The sequence below is a fragment of the Alexandromys fortis genome, unplaced genomic scaffold (genome assembly GCF_014885135.2).
Source record: "Alexandromys fortis isolate MF-2015 unplaced genomic scaffold, M_Fortis_MF-2015_v1.1 scaffold_71, whole genome shotgun sequence".
Lineage (NCBI taxonomy): Eukaryota > Metazoa > Chordata > Mammalia > Rodentia > Cricetidae > Alexandromys > Alexandromys fortis.
In genome coordinates this window covers 7,144,563-7,162,529 of record NW_026067954.1, presented here as the reverse complement: position 1 = coordinate 7,162,529, position 17,967 = coordinate 7,144,563, and the positions used below count along the sequence as shown (strand labels likewise).

At 37.8% G+C, this 17,967-nt stretch overlaps 2 protein-coding genes across 7 annotated transcripts in view; both read left to right on the top strand.

Moving 5' to 3' along the window:
- The window catches only part of Zbtb41 (zinc finger and BTB domain containing 41), a 31,819-nt gene extending 24,305 nt beyond the window's left edge, over positions 1-7,514 (top strand). For all 6 annotated transcript variants that reach the window (XM_050151678.1, XM_050151681.1, XM_050151680.1 and 3 more), the window contains exon 11: positions 1,466-7,514. In XM_050151678.1, the coding sequence (XP_050007635.1) occupies positions 1,466-2,124 (659 nt within the window). In that variant the 3' untranslated portion in view covers positions 2,125-7,514. The remainder of the gene's footprint in view (positions 1-1,465) is intronic.
- Positions 7,515-8,182: 668 nt separating this feature from the next.
- The window catches only part of Aspm (assembly factor for spindle microtubules), a 44,954-nt gene continuing 35,169 nt past the window's right edge, over positions 8,183-17,967 (top strand). The window contains exons 1-6 of the mRNA XM_050151691.1: positions 8,183-9,509; positions 11,048-11,191; positions 11,335-12,772; positions 15,632-15,736; positions 15,990-16,136; positions 17,520-17,765. Of these exons, the coding sequence (XP_050007648.1) occupies positions 9,237-9,509; positions 11,048-11,191; positions 11,335-12,772; positions 15,632-15,736; positions 15,990-16,136; positions 17,520-17,765 (2,353 nt within the window). The 5' untranslated portion in view covers positions 8,183-9,236. The remainder of the gene's footprint in view (positions 9,510-11,047; positions 11,192-11,334; positions 12,773-15,631; positions 15,737-15,989; positions 16,137-17,519; positions 17,766-17,967) is intronic.

Genomic DNA, 17,967 nt, shown 5'->3' with positions numbered 1-17,967 from the left:
TAATGAAAAGCCCAGTATACTTTTTGTGATAAATTCATGAGTGTTGTCACTACTCAGATCAAATTATAGAACAGTAGTAGGCTGTTAAACGTTTCCTTCATGACTGCTCTTAAGAGGTAACATTCTTGAAAGACATGGCTATTTTGATTTACATTACCAGAAATTAATTTTTTCTGCTTCAATTTTATATAATGTAATCTTACTATGTTTATTCCCTTTTCATCTTTATTTTTGTGGTGAGTGAGTCTACCTTTTTTTCTTGTTTTATGGGTAGATTTTTTTCCTAGATTAATGCCTGCTTTCTAGGAAAAATAGATAAGATCGTAACTTTTCAGGGTGCTCAAGTGCCTTTTAATGTCCTTCTATTTCTTACATGTGTTGTATAGATTTTAATTTTATAGCAATTTTAATAGTACATGGGACATATAAGGGCTTTTAGGGATGTGGAGGGGGCTCTTGAAACTGAATCCTGGGCCTCATACTTTTGATACAAGTGCTCTGCCACTGCTGCATCCCCAGCACAAGCTTAAGCACTCCTAGCATTTGCTGTCCCCTTCCTGTGTTACTCCTGCTCTCCACCTTCTGCCTGGTAAACGCAGTTATCACTGTGGCTTTCACCTTCCTTGGCCCCTTGTTCCCTTCCATTGTCAAAGTCAGCAATTTGGAGGTGAGTTCTGTCATATCCGACTTCCCCTTCATTAGTTATCAGCCACTTTTTAAGGTCTTCTGTACTTACTTGGCCCCCTTGATAATCTAATCAATCTACCCATTTCAAAGTCTTAAGCACACTGCAAAGCCTATTTTCTGTGTAAAATAACATATTCATAGCTTTAGTGGATTAGAACACACATACCTTCGAGGTGTTATTATTCTGCCTAGCACTTTGGCTTTAATAGGATTTTTTTTTTAAGTAAGAAAAGCAAAATAAGACTATAGTGTAAGAACCTGACTGCAGAAGAATTAAGAACTGATTTGATATTCTTAATTCTTTTCCCCAATGAAATTTAAAAGTTTTGATCTCATGGTAGAAACCAATGTTACTACTTTTTGTTCAGCTCCCCCCTCCTAAAAAGTTAGAGTTGCTCTTTTGTTTTTTACATAATTTGTAAATCAAATGTTTTTAGTTTAATCAACCTTTATTTTAATTTTCAGTAGTAATAAAGTAATAGTGAGCAACAAGATTTATTAAGCACTTAACAGCATACTGAGAATAGGTACTTTTTGTTGTTCTACATTACAGGGAACCGGGCTTAAAAGTTTGGCTACTAAATGGTTTACCCAGGACTTAAGCCCAGATCATTTTGATGTTTAATTCATTATCTCTATGAGCTTGATAGGCTGTCTTCATTTATGATAGCATAAAATACTACTGTTTTTACAGGTATGCATGTGATAAATTTGCTATTTAAATTACCATCTTTATCAAAGGGTACATTATACATTAATTTTATTTTTGTTCATACAGGTGAAAAACCATACAAGTGTCAAATTTGCAATCAGTCTTTTAGAATTAAGAAAACTTTAACAAAACACCTCGTTATTCACTCTGATGCCCGACCTTTCAACTGTCAACACTGTAATGCAACATTTAAGCGGAAAGACAAGCTGAAATACCACATTGACCATGTTCATGGTATAAAGTCTCCTGAGGATTCTCTCAGTACTTCTGAGGAGAAACTTGTGTCCTTGCCAACAATAGAGTACTCATCTGATGATAAGATCTTTCAAGCAGAAACAAAACAGTATCTGGACCAGCCCAAAGTTTATCAGCCAGAAGCCAAGACTATGCTGCAGAATGTGTCTGCGGAAGTATGTGTTCCCGTAACGTTGGTTCCAGTTCAGATGCCTGACACATCCAGCGACCTGGTGCCTCATACCACTACACTTCCCCCACCATCTCACGAGATGCTGCCACCACAGCCGCAGCCAACTGATTATCCACGGGCAGCAGATCTAGCTTTTCTGGAAAAATACACTCTTACTCCTCAGCCTGCAAACATAGTGCACCCAGTCCGACCTGACCAGATGCTGGATCCTAGAGAACCGTCTTATCTTGGAACATTATTGGGCCTTGATAGCACAACTACTGTCCAGAATATGTCCAGTAGTGAGCATCGCTCATGAGGAAACATTCCATAGACCTTTTGATGCTTATATGCTGACAGCCAGAAGCTACTCACTGGCTTTTCAATTAGTAGGGCTGCTATTTTTTTCCATTTTTCCCCCTAATTTCTCAAGTCTTCAGAACAGCTTCAAATCAAGAAAAATTTATTTCTATTGACTGAATACTTGGACACATTTTGACATAATATTTGAAGTATGATTTTTTTAAAAGATTATTTAGTACTAATTTTGAATGGATTTTTGAATTTCAGATTATTAGCTGCTGACAATGGTGGAGGTATTTTTTTAAATCATCAATGGAATTTTTCTATTTCTTTCCCCTTTTTTTGAGACAGGGTCTTAGACTGTAGCCCAGGGTGGCCTCAATTTGTGGCAATCTTTCTGCCTTAGCCAACCAGGTGTGAGCCCCAAGCCAAAGTTTACTTTTAGTTATCTCTTTTCTCCCATTGCTATGGAGTTTTAAGAACCATGTAGCCTATAGAAAGGAATGTAAGCATATGTCAACGTTGCAAATTTTTAATACTAATTAAATATTTCATTCAGGTTTTCAAGATTGGGATTTGAAATTTCCTACATATTTGTGTAAGAAATTCTTAATACATCTATGCTGTCATCTGTCCATTACTTTTGCCATCGTATTTGGGGTTTTCACAGGCTGAAGCTAAAAGCTAACAAAGTATAAGATTAGGATGCTAAATAAAATATAAGATTATTTTAATCCAGATAATTGGACCTATACTCAACTATGATGAATAATAAATACCAGCAGATCTAGGCATTAAATTATCTAATTAAATATATCTTAATGAAAAACATGACAGTTTTACCTAGCTACCTTTAAGACATTTGTATTTGGTATTTGTTCTACATTCATAGTATGTTTCAGCGTCTAGATGAGTAAAGAAGGGACAGCTGTAACTGAATGAAAGTGTAATTGAATAATGTATTTAGCACTTGGCTGGCTGGAACAGGGAAATGGAACCTAGATATTTCATATATAATTGTCAGAAAAGGTGCCAAACCCATTCTCAAATTTGCTCAATTTAGCATAATTGGTTTTTTAGCCAAGTACACTCCTATTTGTATATACTCAAGCCAGATCTTTAATTCTGCTTCTTTCAGAGATCTGTCTCTATTTTTCATTCTTGGGTTTGGATGAGACAATAGTGGACAGCTTGTTGAAAGGAAATAGCAATCACAGAAACACCTCACTAATTAAATTTAATTGAAGAAAAAGCCTGCTGGAATTATAAAGATGTGCACTTTGCTTTTTTTTTTTTTTTTAATTTTTTTCAGCTTGGTTTCCACTTAACCTAGGATGAGGTTTTCCTGGTGAGCTTGCTTGAAGGTTAGACTAGGCAGGGTTGGCTTGCTGTTAACATTCAATTTGTATGTAGACTACGGGGAAATTAGCAGCTTTTAAATTTTTCTATTTCAATTTGTTTACACTCCTAATTGCTTTTAGCACTTTTTTGTGTGTAAACTGTTAAGTCTTGCCTAGCCCCTGTGGGTTTTGAAAACATATCACGCATAAAGTAATGAACTTTAGTGAATAAAACATAATCAATAATAAGGAAATTGTTTAAGCACTTAAGAAATGAAGGTACTTTATAGGAACAGTTGCCATATTAATGTTCAAAGAGCATGTTGCAAATTGAGGCATTAACCAAAGTAGCTGATATAAATAATAAAGGTGACCCGAGTTTTGCCTCACTTATAAAAGTTTGGTTGTAATTGTCTTTGAACCAGTAAACTTAATTTTATATTATTTCTTATTGTTTAAGCATTCTTATTAGTGTGGAAATGTTTATCGGGACTAATGATGGAACTGGGCTCTGATGCACTGTGAGTCCTAGACTTTCAAATCAAATGTCAAGAATAGGGATTTATGATTTTTATCCTAAAGGAGATAAAGATTTTTAACTAAATATCTTACTGAAATTAAAAGATCATACCTATAAATATACTTTGCCTTAGAGATAAGCTAATGTAGAAAAATTTGGGTTTATCAAAAAAGGCAAACGATATATATGTGTGTGTGTGTTACGTGCATGATATATTGTATATTTTGGCAGAAAAGGAGGATACAACATTTCACAGTGAAAATAATACCTTGGGTTTTGAAGGTATTTAAGGTTCTTTTAATAATGATGCTCTAATACTTTAAATATATGATTTAATTTTAGAACTTGGTTTACATAGGACTTTTCAAGAATATAGTTCTTATGTAAAGTGAAATACAGTTGTATAATTGTAGTTAGTTATTACTGCAGACAAGCTGGAATACTGTATTATCTAAAACATTTTCACACATTTTCTCATTTGAACCTTGTAAGCAGTTCTGAAATAGAAAGGGAATGATGTATTTCCATGTGAGAGAGAAAGGACTCATTTTAACTCTTGTGGCAGATGGCAGTTAATGGAAGGAGGAGACAGAGCATTAATGAATGCACACTATGTGTCAGGCACTACTTTCTCTTGTTCTTAATGTAGTCTGGAGGTAGGCAGTTAATACTTAGGAAGAACTAAATAAAATCACAATAATGGGAAAATTACCTTGCTTTCTCCAGTTTCCAAAAATGTAAGAACATGTTTTTGGGTAATTTCAAAGTTGGCAAAAAATTACAAGATGAGCCCCATCTTCTTAGTTTACCTTTCTATGACTGTAAAATCATTTTCTAACTATGTTTAAAAGTCTGAATCTCACAACTAAGGTAGCCTCATTGTGAATATTTTATTTTGTGAGTATAATTTATTATTTTAAATTAAATTTTGATAGATAACAGTTAGCACTTAATCTGTAAATTGAATAAGTTATTGAGTACAGAAATTTATTAACTTACTGTCTGACTTAATGCACCAAAGATTTTGAGTAGGTATTGGATAGTTTAAAAGAATTTAAATTCTTAGTTGTTTGACTATATCTTTGTCCAAAGAAGCACAGTTGAAGTCCTTGGATAATAGATTAAAAGATAAATTGTTAGTTTGAATACTGAGAGTAAGTATTAAATGTTTGTGTTTATATGTATAAAGTAAGTAGGGAAACTACTCTGGGAACAGTCACACTGACCAACCAGTTACAAGTTAGAATAGTCATTCCTCTCAGTTTAGTTGGGTGCAGTTTTTTAATGAACACTATGGAATAATAAGCTTATATTTTACACTACGTTATAGAAATAATTTCTGCCTTAGATTTTTTTTTTTAAGATCAAGTTGAGGTTATTTTTATAAGAAACTCCTTTAGTTTTGGCAGCCTAAAATACCACTTAACCATAGGGTTTGTTCCTTATGCCAGCAAGATACCTTCAAGCAACTATAAATGCAGTACAGTTTGCAGACCTTTAATTTAGATCTCTACTGCTGGGGAAAAGAGGAATAAAATAGCATTTTAAACTGGTGCTTTAATAAAGTGACTGCCTTTTAAGTGATGGTAGCATAAACGCAGTACACTCATTTCTCAACTTTAAAGCGTGTCAGAGACACCTTTACCTTTCCAGAGTGACTCTAAGTGTTAAGGGCTAACAAATACCATCCATTGCTTTTCACTCAGTCACAGCCTAATTAAACACATTTACCCTGGTATATTTAAGAGCTTGACTGTTGTTCCTACCGTATCACTTTAACTTATTATTGACCGGAGACGTTTTGAGCATTCATTCTTTAGTGTGTTCTCTTAGACCATCTTTTCTGGATTGAATACTTTGTATTTTTTCAGAGATGTGTAGTTGTGTAGTGGGTTTTTTTTTTTTTTTTTTGACTACCTATAGTGTACTGGTAAATAAATGGCTTGTTTGTTTTGTTTTACTTTTTTGGTTCTGAGTCTTATGTTTGTGTTGCCTGCTGGCTGGGCAACAGCCTTTTATTTTACATTGTTTTATGTTAACTTAGAAAAATTGGCATTAAGTGATAGTGTGAACGTTGGTTTTTATAATTTACATTTTTTTTTTTAAGTTTCTGCTATGGCCTTTATAGTTACTGGAGTCACTAATCTGACAGAAGGAATAGTATGTCTGCTCCTCAGGCCTCTCTCTATCTCTGATTGCTCTCTTAAGTAACTTGTTCCCGTGAGCACATAGCTCTGCACTGAAGACTTAGTTCACCCTTCCTGAACTCGGCATGACTGATGGTGTGAGAAGAGCTGCTCCTAGGGAGCGCCAGCATCCCAGTCAACAGACTTACTTGAGTTGATGACTCAGGAAAAAGCACGGCCTTTCAACAGAGTCATGTTTGAACATTTTAAGATTTAGTGCCAAATTTAAAAAAAAACTGAAAATGCATTATTTAGTAAGGAGTAGTGTTTCTAAATCTTTAAGTAGAATTATGGTAAATCTTACCTGCTATTAGTGTGAATAATGGATGAAGATTATTTTGTACACAGCATATAGGAACTAGACAGTTCTATATATGCTACTCATTTTTTTTGCACATTTCCCTTTAAGTACCCTGTGTGTGCTTCTTTTTTTGGTATCCTCCCATGCTTATAAAATTTCTGCTGACGGTACTTTCCCCTTTGGTATCAGCATGCTTTCTGCTCTTCCTCTAAGGAAGTAGATCACTAATAATAAAAGCAATAGGATTAGATTGTGTGGAAGATGAGAGAAGGAATGATTTGGTAGGGGGGGTGTGTTTATGTTTTAACTTGCTGTATGTATCTAAAGTCTATGTCCTTTGAAAGATCCAGAACCAGTTAGTCTCTGCAGCCATTTATTTAGAGAGGATTTAAGGACGTTATTTGGAGAATAGATGTTATTCAAAGATGAAAACCTTTATAAAAATGTTTCAAATTCTTAAGTAAAGCCAAGTAATTGCAATAGTTGTGCTACTGCTGGAGATTCTGAACTGTCTCTTGAATGAAGAAAGAGCATGTGCACATCTCACTGTCACTATGCCTCTGTTTGATATTCCTGCTTATGTAAAGTTGAATAATGTCCTGTGGTGTAATTCTAGAATTCCTTTATTCAACAATCAGACTTTTCTCCTTGTAAGTAAAGCTCTATCACAGTTGACGAGAGTGATTGCCAAACATTACACAAGCTGGGTATTTAGTTGCTCCATGTTGTGTCAAAACTGTTCTGTTTAAGGGAGGGATGATGTATATTAAAATGGAAATGGTTTTGTTTTCTGTTTCAAATCATTATTTTTGTTTTTTTAATTAAGGACAGTTTTAAAATTAATTACAAAGGAAAATCTAAAATATCAAAATTGATTATTTCCCATTGTATGTTAAATGTCAAGTTTAGTATCTACTTTGTCTCGTGTTTCTTAAGTATAAATGTCTTTGTAGCAAAAATTCAGTTCCTTGTGACTAGTAGTTGTCATCTGGCATATTGAATTCATTCGTTGTGTTATTTTGATATTTAAAATAAACAGAGTTCTTTGGCCCTAGTAAAGCATATCCAGATTCTTTTCAAATAATGTTTTCAGTGTACGGGAGCAGTGTTCTGCATTCCTCTATAAAACAAAAAGCATGAGCAAGTAGAATACCAAGTATCTTGGGGAGATTTTTGAAACCTATAATTCTAATAAATTACATAGCATTTAAAGTATTATTTATATATGTATATTATTAAATATATTAATAGATTTCATATAAATTCAAGTAACAGTGGTGACTTGTTTGAAGCAGTCACATTGCTTTTAGATAAGTCTAAAAGTGTAGCAAAACTCCTATTAGTGAAATAAGATACCCTATATAAAACTAAGAATGGGCACTCTTAACCTCTCTCCTGCTCATTCCTGCAATGATTCATTCTGTTTTTTGGTAGAAATGCTTGCTGTAAAATGTTAATACCTGTGCGGGCTACTATCAGAACCTTACAAATTCATCTCCATTTCTGTTACAGCCCTCAATAGGTTATCATTAAACCTTTACGCCTTTAATCCCAACACTCAGGAGGCAGAGACAGGCGGATCCCTGTGAGATTGAGGCCAGCCTGGTCTACAAGAGCTAGTTCCAGGACAGGCTCTAAAGCTTAGAGAAAACCTGTCTCGACAAACCAAAAAAAAAAAAAAAAAAAAGTCATGGTTTATATAAAATATCTCAGCTCACTTAACAGTTGTGTCTGGTTATGTGTGGCACACAAGAGTGTCAAACTTAGTGATAGTGTGGCAAAATGCTGGTAAACCATACAAGTTATAAGAAAGCAAAATGCATATTAACTGCCCTGAGACAAAATTCTCACCTCAAAAGTGTCTCCTTTTGGTCCCGTTTTATCAGAGAGTTTATTCAGAAGTCAAATATGAGTGAACATGGCCTAGGGACACAGATTTAGGTTATCCCAAATTTCATGTTCCAACGTGGTAAAACTATGCATTAAGTTTTTACATTATTCAAACACACTTTTCAAATAATAGGTGGAAGCATTTAATGTTAAAGCAAAAGAGAAACCCTTTATAGCCCCAGATGCTGGCAGTACTTGGAAAACCAATACTCTTTACATTACAGTTAATTTACACAAGTCACAACACTAATAGGCCACTTAAAAGGTTGACAAGATATGGCTATTGAGGGCGAACGATGTTCCCCAATAACTGTTAGACTTGACCTCCAGTTTCTAACCTCGCCACAATCACTGACTTTTTAATCAGTTTCTCAGCCTTGCTCGGTACGCGTTGAAGGTGCCTTTTCTTCCCGGGAACCTTTGCTCACAAGTTGCGCTCAGCGATTCTGGAGCATATGCAGCCGTGGGTTGGACACAGTGATGATTCTTTCCCGTCCTCGTAGCGTATTTAAAACAATAGAGGCCATTTCATTTCTGAGCCAATCCATGGAATTTTGTTGCCTTTTCATCTCCTCTCCAGGCAGCCGTGACAGCCAAGCCATCATTTAAACAAAGCGCGGCGGTCCCATTGGCCAGGAGCGTTCGCTCAGTCATTGGCTCTTTAGTAGCTGTGGGCGGTGATCTACTCGCTGATTGGTGCGCTAGCAAGGCAGTTCTCGCTGCTGCCATTGGTGGAGGGCAGATATTTGAACCGAAGCAAAAGCGGCTAGTCTTCTTTCCTCGGCCTTTGGTAGTCTCCGGCTTTCTGATCTTTGTCCTGACCTCCGGATTCTGGGAAGGCGGAGGGACGCGGACAGCGGGTACCAGACCGCCCAGAGCGGGGCGGCTGCCATGGCTACGCGGCCGGCCGCTTACCACCTGGAGGAGAGCGGGCGGCGCGTGCACCAGGATCCGGCGGCCTGGGATTCGTCCCCGCCGGTGCTGTTGCTCAGCCACTTCTGCTCCTCTCCATTCCTCTGCTTTGGGGACGTCCGCGTGGGCGCGACACGGACACGGTCTCTGATCCTGCAAAACCCGCACGAGGAGCCTCTGCAGGTGGAGCTGTCCCTGCTGCGGGCCGCAGACCGGGGCTTCTGCGTGGTGCCGAGCCGCTGTGAGCTGAAGGTGGGTGTGAGGGCTTGTCCGCGGGGCGTGGCCCCCTTGGTTTCCAGCGCGAAACTCGAAGAAAAACTAAGTTAGCTCCCACCCAGTCTTGACGGTGGGGGCTTCTGCAGATATGGGGCTGGGAATCCCACCCTAGGTCAACTTCCTGTTTTGGTTCTGGGACTCTTCCATTTGCAGGGAAGGGCTGGGATAGAACAGGACCCCAACACCAAGAACTCCCTCACTTTGACTGTGGACGGGCTTTGGCACTGTATAATTTGTGTGAATACATGGCAAAAGTGGACAGTAATTTGCTCGGGATGATGAATCAAAACGCGTATACCATCCTTAGAAGCATTTCAGAAAGTTTCTGTTACACGGTGTTTTTTTTTTTTTGTTTGCTTGTTTGTTTTTTGTTTCTGTTTTTGTTTTCTGTTACACGTTTTTAATAGACTTGGCAGTCATTGCAAAATATGTTTGAGGTTAGCGTTCTGTGTTTTGAGATTGGAGCTGTTCACTGATGAACGTTTTCTAATTTCTCCCTTTTAGCCATTTTAATATGCATTTTATTTTTCATATGTATGTTTATATTGGGTGGGACTTCACTTCTGTTTTGATAATGAATTGTTTTGCTTAAATAACCAGACAAAACCCTAAAAGCATCCTTACTTAGGATTATTCTCAGTGTGTATATGTGATGTGTGGACACACCTTTGTATTTTACTTTTTTTTTAAATTTGCTGCCAATGTAAGCGTTTCATTCTGTTACTGTCCTTTTCATGGAATAGAACTTCAAAAGCTGTGAAAACAATTAGCTGAGGAGGTCTGCACAAACTGCCCAGTAACTGGAAGGAAAGCCTTCTGGGGAAGGCTGAACTGAGGTCGGTGGGTGGCATCATCAGGAGTTCCCGCACTTGGTCTCCATAAACCATTGCTGCTCCCTTTGATGGATAGCTGCCTGGATTTCTGTCTATAGAAAGACTCTTCTCTTTCCAATTCTTGTACTTACTCTGTTTTGTTATAAAATAGATGTAAAGTTCCTGGTTGTTTTTTTTTTTTATTTTTATTTTTTTTTAAGGATAAGTCCTGGCTTGTAGAGGAAAACTTGTTATTATTTTTAATCAGCTGGTTAAAAAAAACCCTATGATTTCTACTTTTCAAGGAAAGCTTATATTTTGCACTTAAGGTTCCTGTCAACGTGCCTGGCAACTTAGGTTGGTCTAAGCACACACTTTACCAGTGAGCTAGGTTTCTAGTCCCCACAACTGTGTTTTTAAAACAGCTCAATTAAAATGACTTGTAGATTGTCAGTTCTTTTACTTTTGTGCAATTAGCTTTTATTATAATTTTATAATTTTCGTTATACTTATAGTTTTATTTTGTTGTGGACTTTTATTGCTAGTGGCTTTCTTTTCTTACAATGAGCTAGTATAAGAAAAAATATTTAACCCTATTAGGGTGTGGTGACTATCAGTTGTTAAACTAAGTTATATATATAGTGCATTTGATTATTATATAATTATAATATCATAATCATTTAAAATGTATTCTTCTTTCAGCCTAAAGAAAAAATTACTGTTTCTGTTATCTGGACACCAGTGAAAGAAGGACGAGTAAGGGAGATTGTGACATTTCTTGTAAATGATTTCCTGAAGCACCAGGCTATATTACTAGGAAATGCAGAAGAGCATAGGAAGAAAAAGGTAGTGTCTTACCAGTCTGTGATTTGCTGGAAGGATGGATGGTTTTGAGGGAAGGGGCGAAGCGACATGTATAACATCGCTTGTTTAAAAGTGGTAGAGAACAGCTTCCAGCTTGTTTAGTGTTTTTCATTTATTTTTTACAGAGAAGTCTTTGGAATACCAATAAGAAGATTCCAGCCCATTCAAAACTTAATAAAGGGACTTCCAAAAGCCAACGTTTTAATGAAGCATTTAATATTTCCCAAAAAGATGACAGAATTAGGAGCCCACTGCAGGCCTGTGAAAATCTGGCTATGAGCGAGTGCTGTTCTCCAACAGAAAACAATTCTTTATCCCTTGAAGAAAACAAAATACCCGACTCATCTACCAGCCCTGTTAAGGAATGCCAGAAAGAGACTTGCTTGCCAGGGTTTCTCCGCAGGCCTACTGCCTATTCATCTCTTCACGGATCCAAAAATGCACGTTTAAAAGTAGAAGATTTTAAAAGTTCCAACAATTTTAATGAAGAAGTCACAGATGACACTTTACTTAATCCCACTAGGATTAGTGACCAAAGTGAAGGGATTAGTAAACTCCCTCCTGCCCCAAACTGTTCGTCACCTCTGAATATTACACAAAGCCACATCCATTTTCTAAGTCCAGATTCTTTTGTAAACAACAGCTATGAATCTAATAATGGCCTAGGGTTAGTGAGAAATGTATTATCAGAAACATTTAGGAAAGAAAGCTCAGAGTCTCTGTGTTTGGAATCCCAAACTGTACGTGAAGTTTACCAAACAATCTTAAGCCCAGAGTCTTTTCTAAATGACAATTACGGACTTCCAAAAGCTCTCAGATCAGATCCAGTCAACCCCATTTTATCTCCAACACAGTTTGTGAAAGATAACGTGGTACACACAGGTCAGCAAACATGTAAATTATCAGCATTATCAGATAAAACTTCCCAGGACCGGAGAACAAATGAAGGTTTGGCACACCACCTCGAGTGTCTGCATTCAGAAACTCCCAAGGTTAGTTTCAAAAAACAAAACCCTGTAGAAATAAAGTCCCATAATCGCGATTTTACAAAACATCCCAGTGTTTCTGAGTTTAAAGATGCTTCCCTTAAGAACCAGGATAAGCGACCGAAGAGACGCCCAATTCTTTCTGCCACTGTTACCAAAAGGAAGCCTACCAATGCCAGAGAAAAGCTACCGGAGATTGATAAGCCTAATGCAAAAAGATGTCTCACAGGAATGGTAGGTGAATGTGGAGCTGAAATGGATAACCTGAAAGAGAAAGCTTGTCATTCTTACCGTCCAGTTGTAGAGCCAGTAATAAGTGAACCTCAGCGCTTTACAAATGAAACAACACCCCTAAGTACAGTTTTAGTTTCCCGTAAAAGGAAGAGCAATGGAAACGTGGAAGACACAAATGGAAAGCCAGCTATTACAGACAATGCAGGCCTGTGTGAAATCAAACGAATCCATTTTTCTCCTCCTGAATCTGTACAGTCAACTATTGCAAGAACCAAAAAGAAAGAAACACTCACTTCAATACATTTTAGCAACTGGGAGAAATCAAGCTTGAAGAAGAAAACTGGTGAGTTGTCCCTCATGTCTTGAGTGTAAGTGCACTTGAAGAACATATTTTCTGTTCTAGTGAGGCTTCTGAATTAGTAAATCTGCTATTGATGGGCTTGTATTCATTTGTACTTTTAGCGGTTTGTTGATACTTGCAATGTGGTGCTTTGAAATAATTATAATCCTACCTCAGTTTAAATACCATATTCTGTTCATGAATTTTCTGCATAAATTATAGCTTCAAAAATGTTGCATTCAAATGACCTTGGGTCTCCGCTTGTTATATCCACTTTTCATATCTATTTCCAAAGTATTGTTTCTCTTTTCTTCTTCAACAAACAAAAAATAGCTCAAAGCTCATCTTTCTGACTGTCACTCATGTTTCCTTGGTGCAGTGAGTAATTAATTATTCTCAAAGTGAACTTGGCTCATGATACTCTCTCCAGTAACTAATCTGAATAATTCTAACTCCTTGTGGAAGAGTCTTCTAGTAACCTGGCCTTTTCATTGCGTCATCTGTGGGCTCTGCTTTCCAAAAAGCATCTCAAGTGTAGGTCGCCATCTCTGATCCCAGCATTTCTTCTTGAACCAGATCCCTCACTTTTGAACTTTTCCAACACCCACCACTCCTTAGTCCAACTATGATTCCATAGCCCCTCTCGACATGTCTGTCCTTCCCTTATTTAGCTTGAATTTCTTAATTCCTGAGAAGAACTTCACTTACTTGCTTTCCTTCCTGTCCTTCCTAGACAGATTCCAACCAACAACTCACCTGTCTAAGCTAATCTCATTTGTCTTAGTAGGTCTTCCTGATTTCTAACTACTAAATCCTTATACTTTTTTTTCCCTTCCTTCCTTCCTTCCTTCCTTCCTTCCTTCCTTCCTTCCTTCCTTCCTTCCTTCCTTCCTTTTTTCTTTTTGCCTGTATTTTTCTGGCTGGAAAAATTGGCATTCGATTGTGTTATATTATTCCTCAGTGTTGTTTGAAGTCCTTTCCATCTATGTGTCAGGTTGCAGTAGCTAACATTTATTGAACACTTCTGTGTCAGACACAGTTGTGTGTGCTTCACCGTGTCCTCCATTAGTAGTTAGAGTGTTCTTGTGAAGTTGGTGTCGGTTTTACCTGTAGTACAGTTCTGCAGATGGGAAATAGCTACATTGAAAAGTTGTAGTTTTCCCAGAGTTGATAGAGTTAGTGACAGAGCTGATGCTCTACCCAACAAAGTGTCTCAAGCTCGTCCTCTGAACCTCATTTTCTTTAAGGAAATAGAAGTGCAGATGTTTTTCTCTTTAGGATAGTGTATTAGTAACTTTTCCTTTGTGAGAAAATATCGTGACCAAGGCAACATAGAAGGAAGTTTTTGTTTAGGCTTATGGTTCAGAAGGGAGTGTCCATCATGGTCTGGAAGATGTGGCGGCAGCGGAGGCAGGAAGCTGAGGGAGCACTTCTTTAACTGATGACATAAAGCAGAGAGAGTGCATGCATGCATTCTAAGTGGGACAAGGACGTAAACTCAAAGCCTGCCCCAAGGATGTGCTTACTCGGAAGGCTATACCTCTGAAAGGTTTCTTAACATCCCCAAATAATATAAACTGAACCAGGCCTTGAAGTATATGAGCCTATGGGGATATTTTTTATCTCAGTCCCCACAGATGGAATATGTCCCCCCACACCTATGATCATTGAACTTGACAAGTCTGTGGAGTGTCTGTAGAGTACTCAGAACTGATTGAGGTTCATCTGGTAGACAGAGGAGAAATTAGAAATTGCCACTACCAGTGCATTTCAGAGCACGCCTTTTAATGCAAGTACAGCCCATACACAGAAAAATACACAGACAAGGACATAACTCAGGGAATGTTGGTTTTTCCAGGTTTTGCTTAAAAGAAGCAGGAGACTGAAGCACGGCCTACAGGGACATATGATCGATGACGTCCAAATTGTAAATACAGTAGTTGTCTCTTAAATCAACTTGATCATCTGTTATCAACATTTATAACTTTGAACTTTGAACTTTGAAGCCTTCCTGGAATGCTTTTTCTTACGTCACTACTGTACTTCTTACAATACTGGTGCCCCTTTTATTTTTTTTCTCCTAGAACTTACTGTGCCATACTGCATCGCAGTTCTGAATGCTAACTATGCACATGCATCCTCATGTACACAGTTTTCAGGATGGACTGCTAATGTGTAGACAACCACACAGTCACTGTGATGCATCTGCTCGCTCTTCAAGAGTCTCTTTCACTTGCTTTGTACAGTCACATCTTTCCTGTCTGCTCAATACAGGCCTCAGTGAATAGTGCTGCTAAATTTTTCACTGCTTGGGACAAATACCTTGACATTGTCCTTAGCTGTGCTCCTGTCCCACAGCTATGTATGTAAATTCCAGTGCAGGCCTCTCAGTTCTGCATTTCCCTGCATGTAGCACAGTCTGGGAGTATGCACACACCAGGCTGTGGTTACATCAGGATGCTAGCTCCTACAGGTTTTTGGTTTATGGTCTGGGAACTTGCAGGTGTTATTTTTAATATCTGTGGATGACGTGCATACTAGTGCCCATAGAAGCCAGAGAGGGCACTGGATCTCCTCGAGCTGGACTTAGAGGTGGATCCCTGTGGGTTCTGAGACTTGAGCTTAGGTCCTCTGGAAGAGCATCAAGGTCTCCTAACTCTGGCACCATCTCTCCAGCCCCCAGGGGTTGGTTGGTTTGATTATTGAAGTTTATAACATTAGCACCTAGAACATAGTCATTATTAAGTATCTCTTTAATGAATATGATTCTGAAGAACTCAAATTTGATTTTCAAATTAGTCACCTTTTTTTCTGAAATTCATTTTATTTTTTCATGCTGTTGTGTTTTCTGTCTTGTTTCAGATTCCTCAGTATTAAAAACACCGCTTTCTAAAACAAAGAAAAGGACACGGCCCATTGTTGCTGTAGCGCAGTCTCATCTGACCTTTATAAAGCCAATAAAAGCAGGCAAGTGTTTCTGTTTAACAAAGTGTTTTGTACTTAACAGCCTGAAAAATGAGATAACGGGGAAAGAACGCAGTTAGTCTTTGCTTTGATTATATATCACACTTCAGAAGTTTACAACTCTCTGCAGCAAGAAGTGAAAGCAATTATCGTTCAGTCTTTAAAGATGGTTTTGCTAGTACAAAAATCCTTTTGATCTACTTTAAAAAATAATTTAAAGGAAAATTTCTTATGTAGTAATTGAGTATATTCTTAGCTATTCCTAGACACCCAATGCCATTTGCTGCAAAGAACATGTTTTATGATGAACGCTGGAAGGAAAAGCAGGAACAGGGCTTTACTTGGTGGCTAAATTACATCTTGACGCCTGATGACTTCACTGTGGAAACGCGTGTTTCTGCAGGTACGCACCTTGAATTACACATACTGTGGTATATTGTACTTAATGATGCTTTGATAGCTCATTGTCGTACTATTGTTAGGATTGTACAGAAAAGTTATGTAGTTCTGAGGAACCTGGAAGCCAATTCATGAGGAATTTAACAATATTCTAGTTCTTATTTTGCAAGGAGAAATGAGTGTGGACTGGGGAAGAGTTGGAGGAATCTCTTGTGAAAGAGACAGAAGCTGGATAGAGTTGGTTTCAGGCAGAGACAGTAACAGATCAGGCTACTGTAGGTTGCCTTGTGAAGTGGTTTCCTCACTGTGCTTGCAGACAGATGCTCTCTTAGCTCTCAGAGAGACTTCCCTAGGATCTCTCCATTAAAGGGCTCTTTGAATTACATGCTTTCTGCCATGGTGCTTCTTTTTTTTTCTAAAGGAAGTAATGTTAAATTTTCTAATGTTTGTTTTTCTTAAGATACAATATATTTTATAAAAGTTTCAGATATACATGGGAAGACAGCTCAATTGGCAAAGAGTTTGCTGTGCAAAGCATGAGAACCTGAGTTCAGTTCCTGGAAGCCACACAAAAGCAACCCAGAGTGTGCTGGAGTAGTATAGACAGGCAATCCATGGGCTTTACTTGTCCGTTAGCTTAGCCTACTCGGGCAGTTCCAGGCCAGTGGGGAACCATCTCTAAAATCCTTAAGAAGGTAGAGGACACCTGAGAAGTGGTATCCCATATTGTCTTCTTGTCTCCAACACGTGACAGGCACATGCATATAAGTTCACACACAAAATTCAAATTATGTCATAATTCAGTTAACTCGTAGCCCAAGAACTATGGCTTTTAACCTGACCTGTGGTCGTGATCCTTTTGCTTGAAAGACCTTTCACAGGGGTCGCATATCAAATATCCTGCCTATCAGAAATTTCCATTACAATTCATAAAGTAGCAAAATTACAGTTATGAAGTAGCAGAGAAAATAATTTTATGTTTGGTTTTCACAACAACATGAGGAACTTATTAAGCTATATTAAAGGATCGTACGATTAGGAATGTTAAGAACCACTGCCTTCAAAGCCTATCTTTTATTCATTCATAAGGAGATAGAGACAGAAACTTGTTGGGAGGTCATCTTGCCTGTTTGGGTTACAAATGCTGATGTTTGAAGTTGTGCGTGAAGTTAATGTGAAGAGGTTGCCCTTGAAGGCACTCCGTAGACATAGCGTGGTCAAAGGTTCTTAGTGAGCACTAGGTGATTGTTAGAAACTCAGGAGAGGATTTGGAGGGTGAAGCAAATAGATCTTTTTGAGCATCTATCTTACCTTGCATCCAGTTGCTGGGTTTAGAAAGGTATAGAGATAATGCGTAACCAGAAGCATTGTCTTCGTGTTTATCCAGTAAATGCTGCCACCCTTGTTTTGGGAGTGGAGAACCAACACAAAATAAGTGTCCCGAAAGCACCTACCAAAGATGAAGTTTCTCTCAGAGCTTACACAGCCAGCCGCAGGATGAATAGATTACGGCGCACAGCTTGCTCCTTGTTTACTTCTGAAAACATGGTTAAAGCTATCAAAAAGCTTGAAATTGAAATTGAAGTTGGGCGGTTACTTGTACGGAAAGATAGACACCTCTGGAAAGATATTGGTAAGATTATAGACATCTCAAGATTCATTCTTTCAAAATATTGTAAAGAATTTTGCATTACTTTTATCAGATCTGCTATATAGCAGATTTCCAAAATTTACTTCCTTTACGTAACAAAGCTTTGTAATTTTTTTAGCCAGCATCTTCCTGTCTCTGTCAATCACTATTCTCTGTTTAGGTGGGCATGAAGATTTTAAAAGAT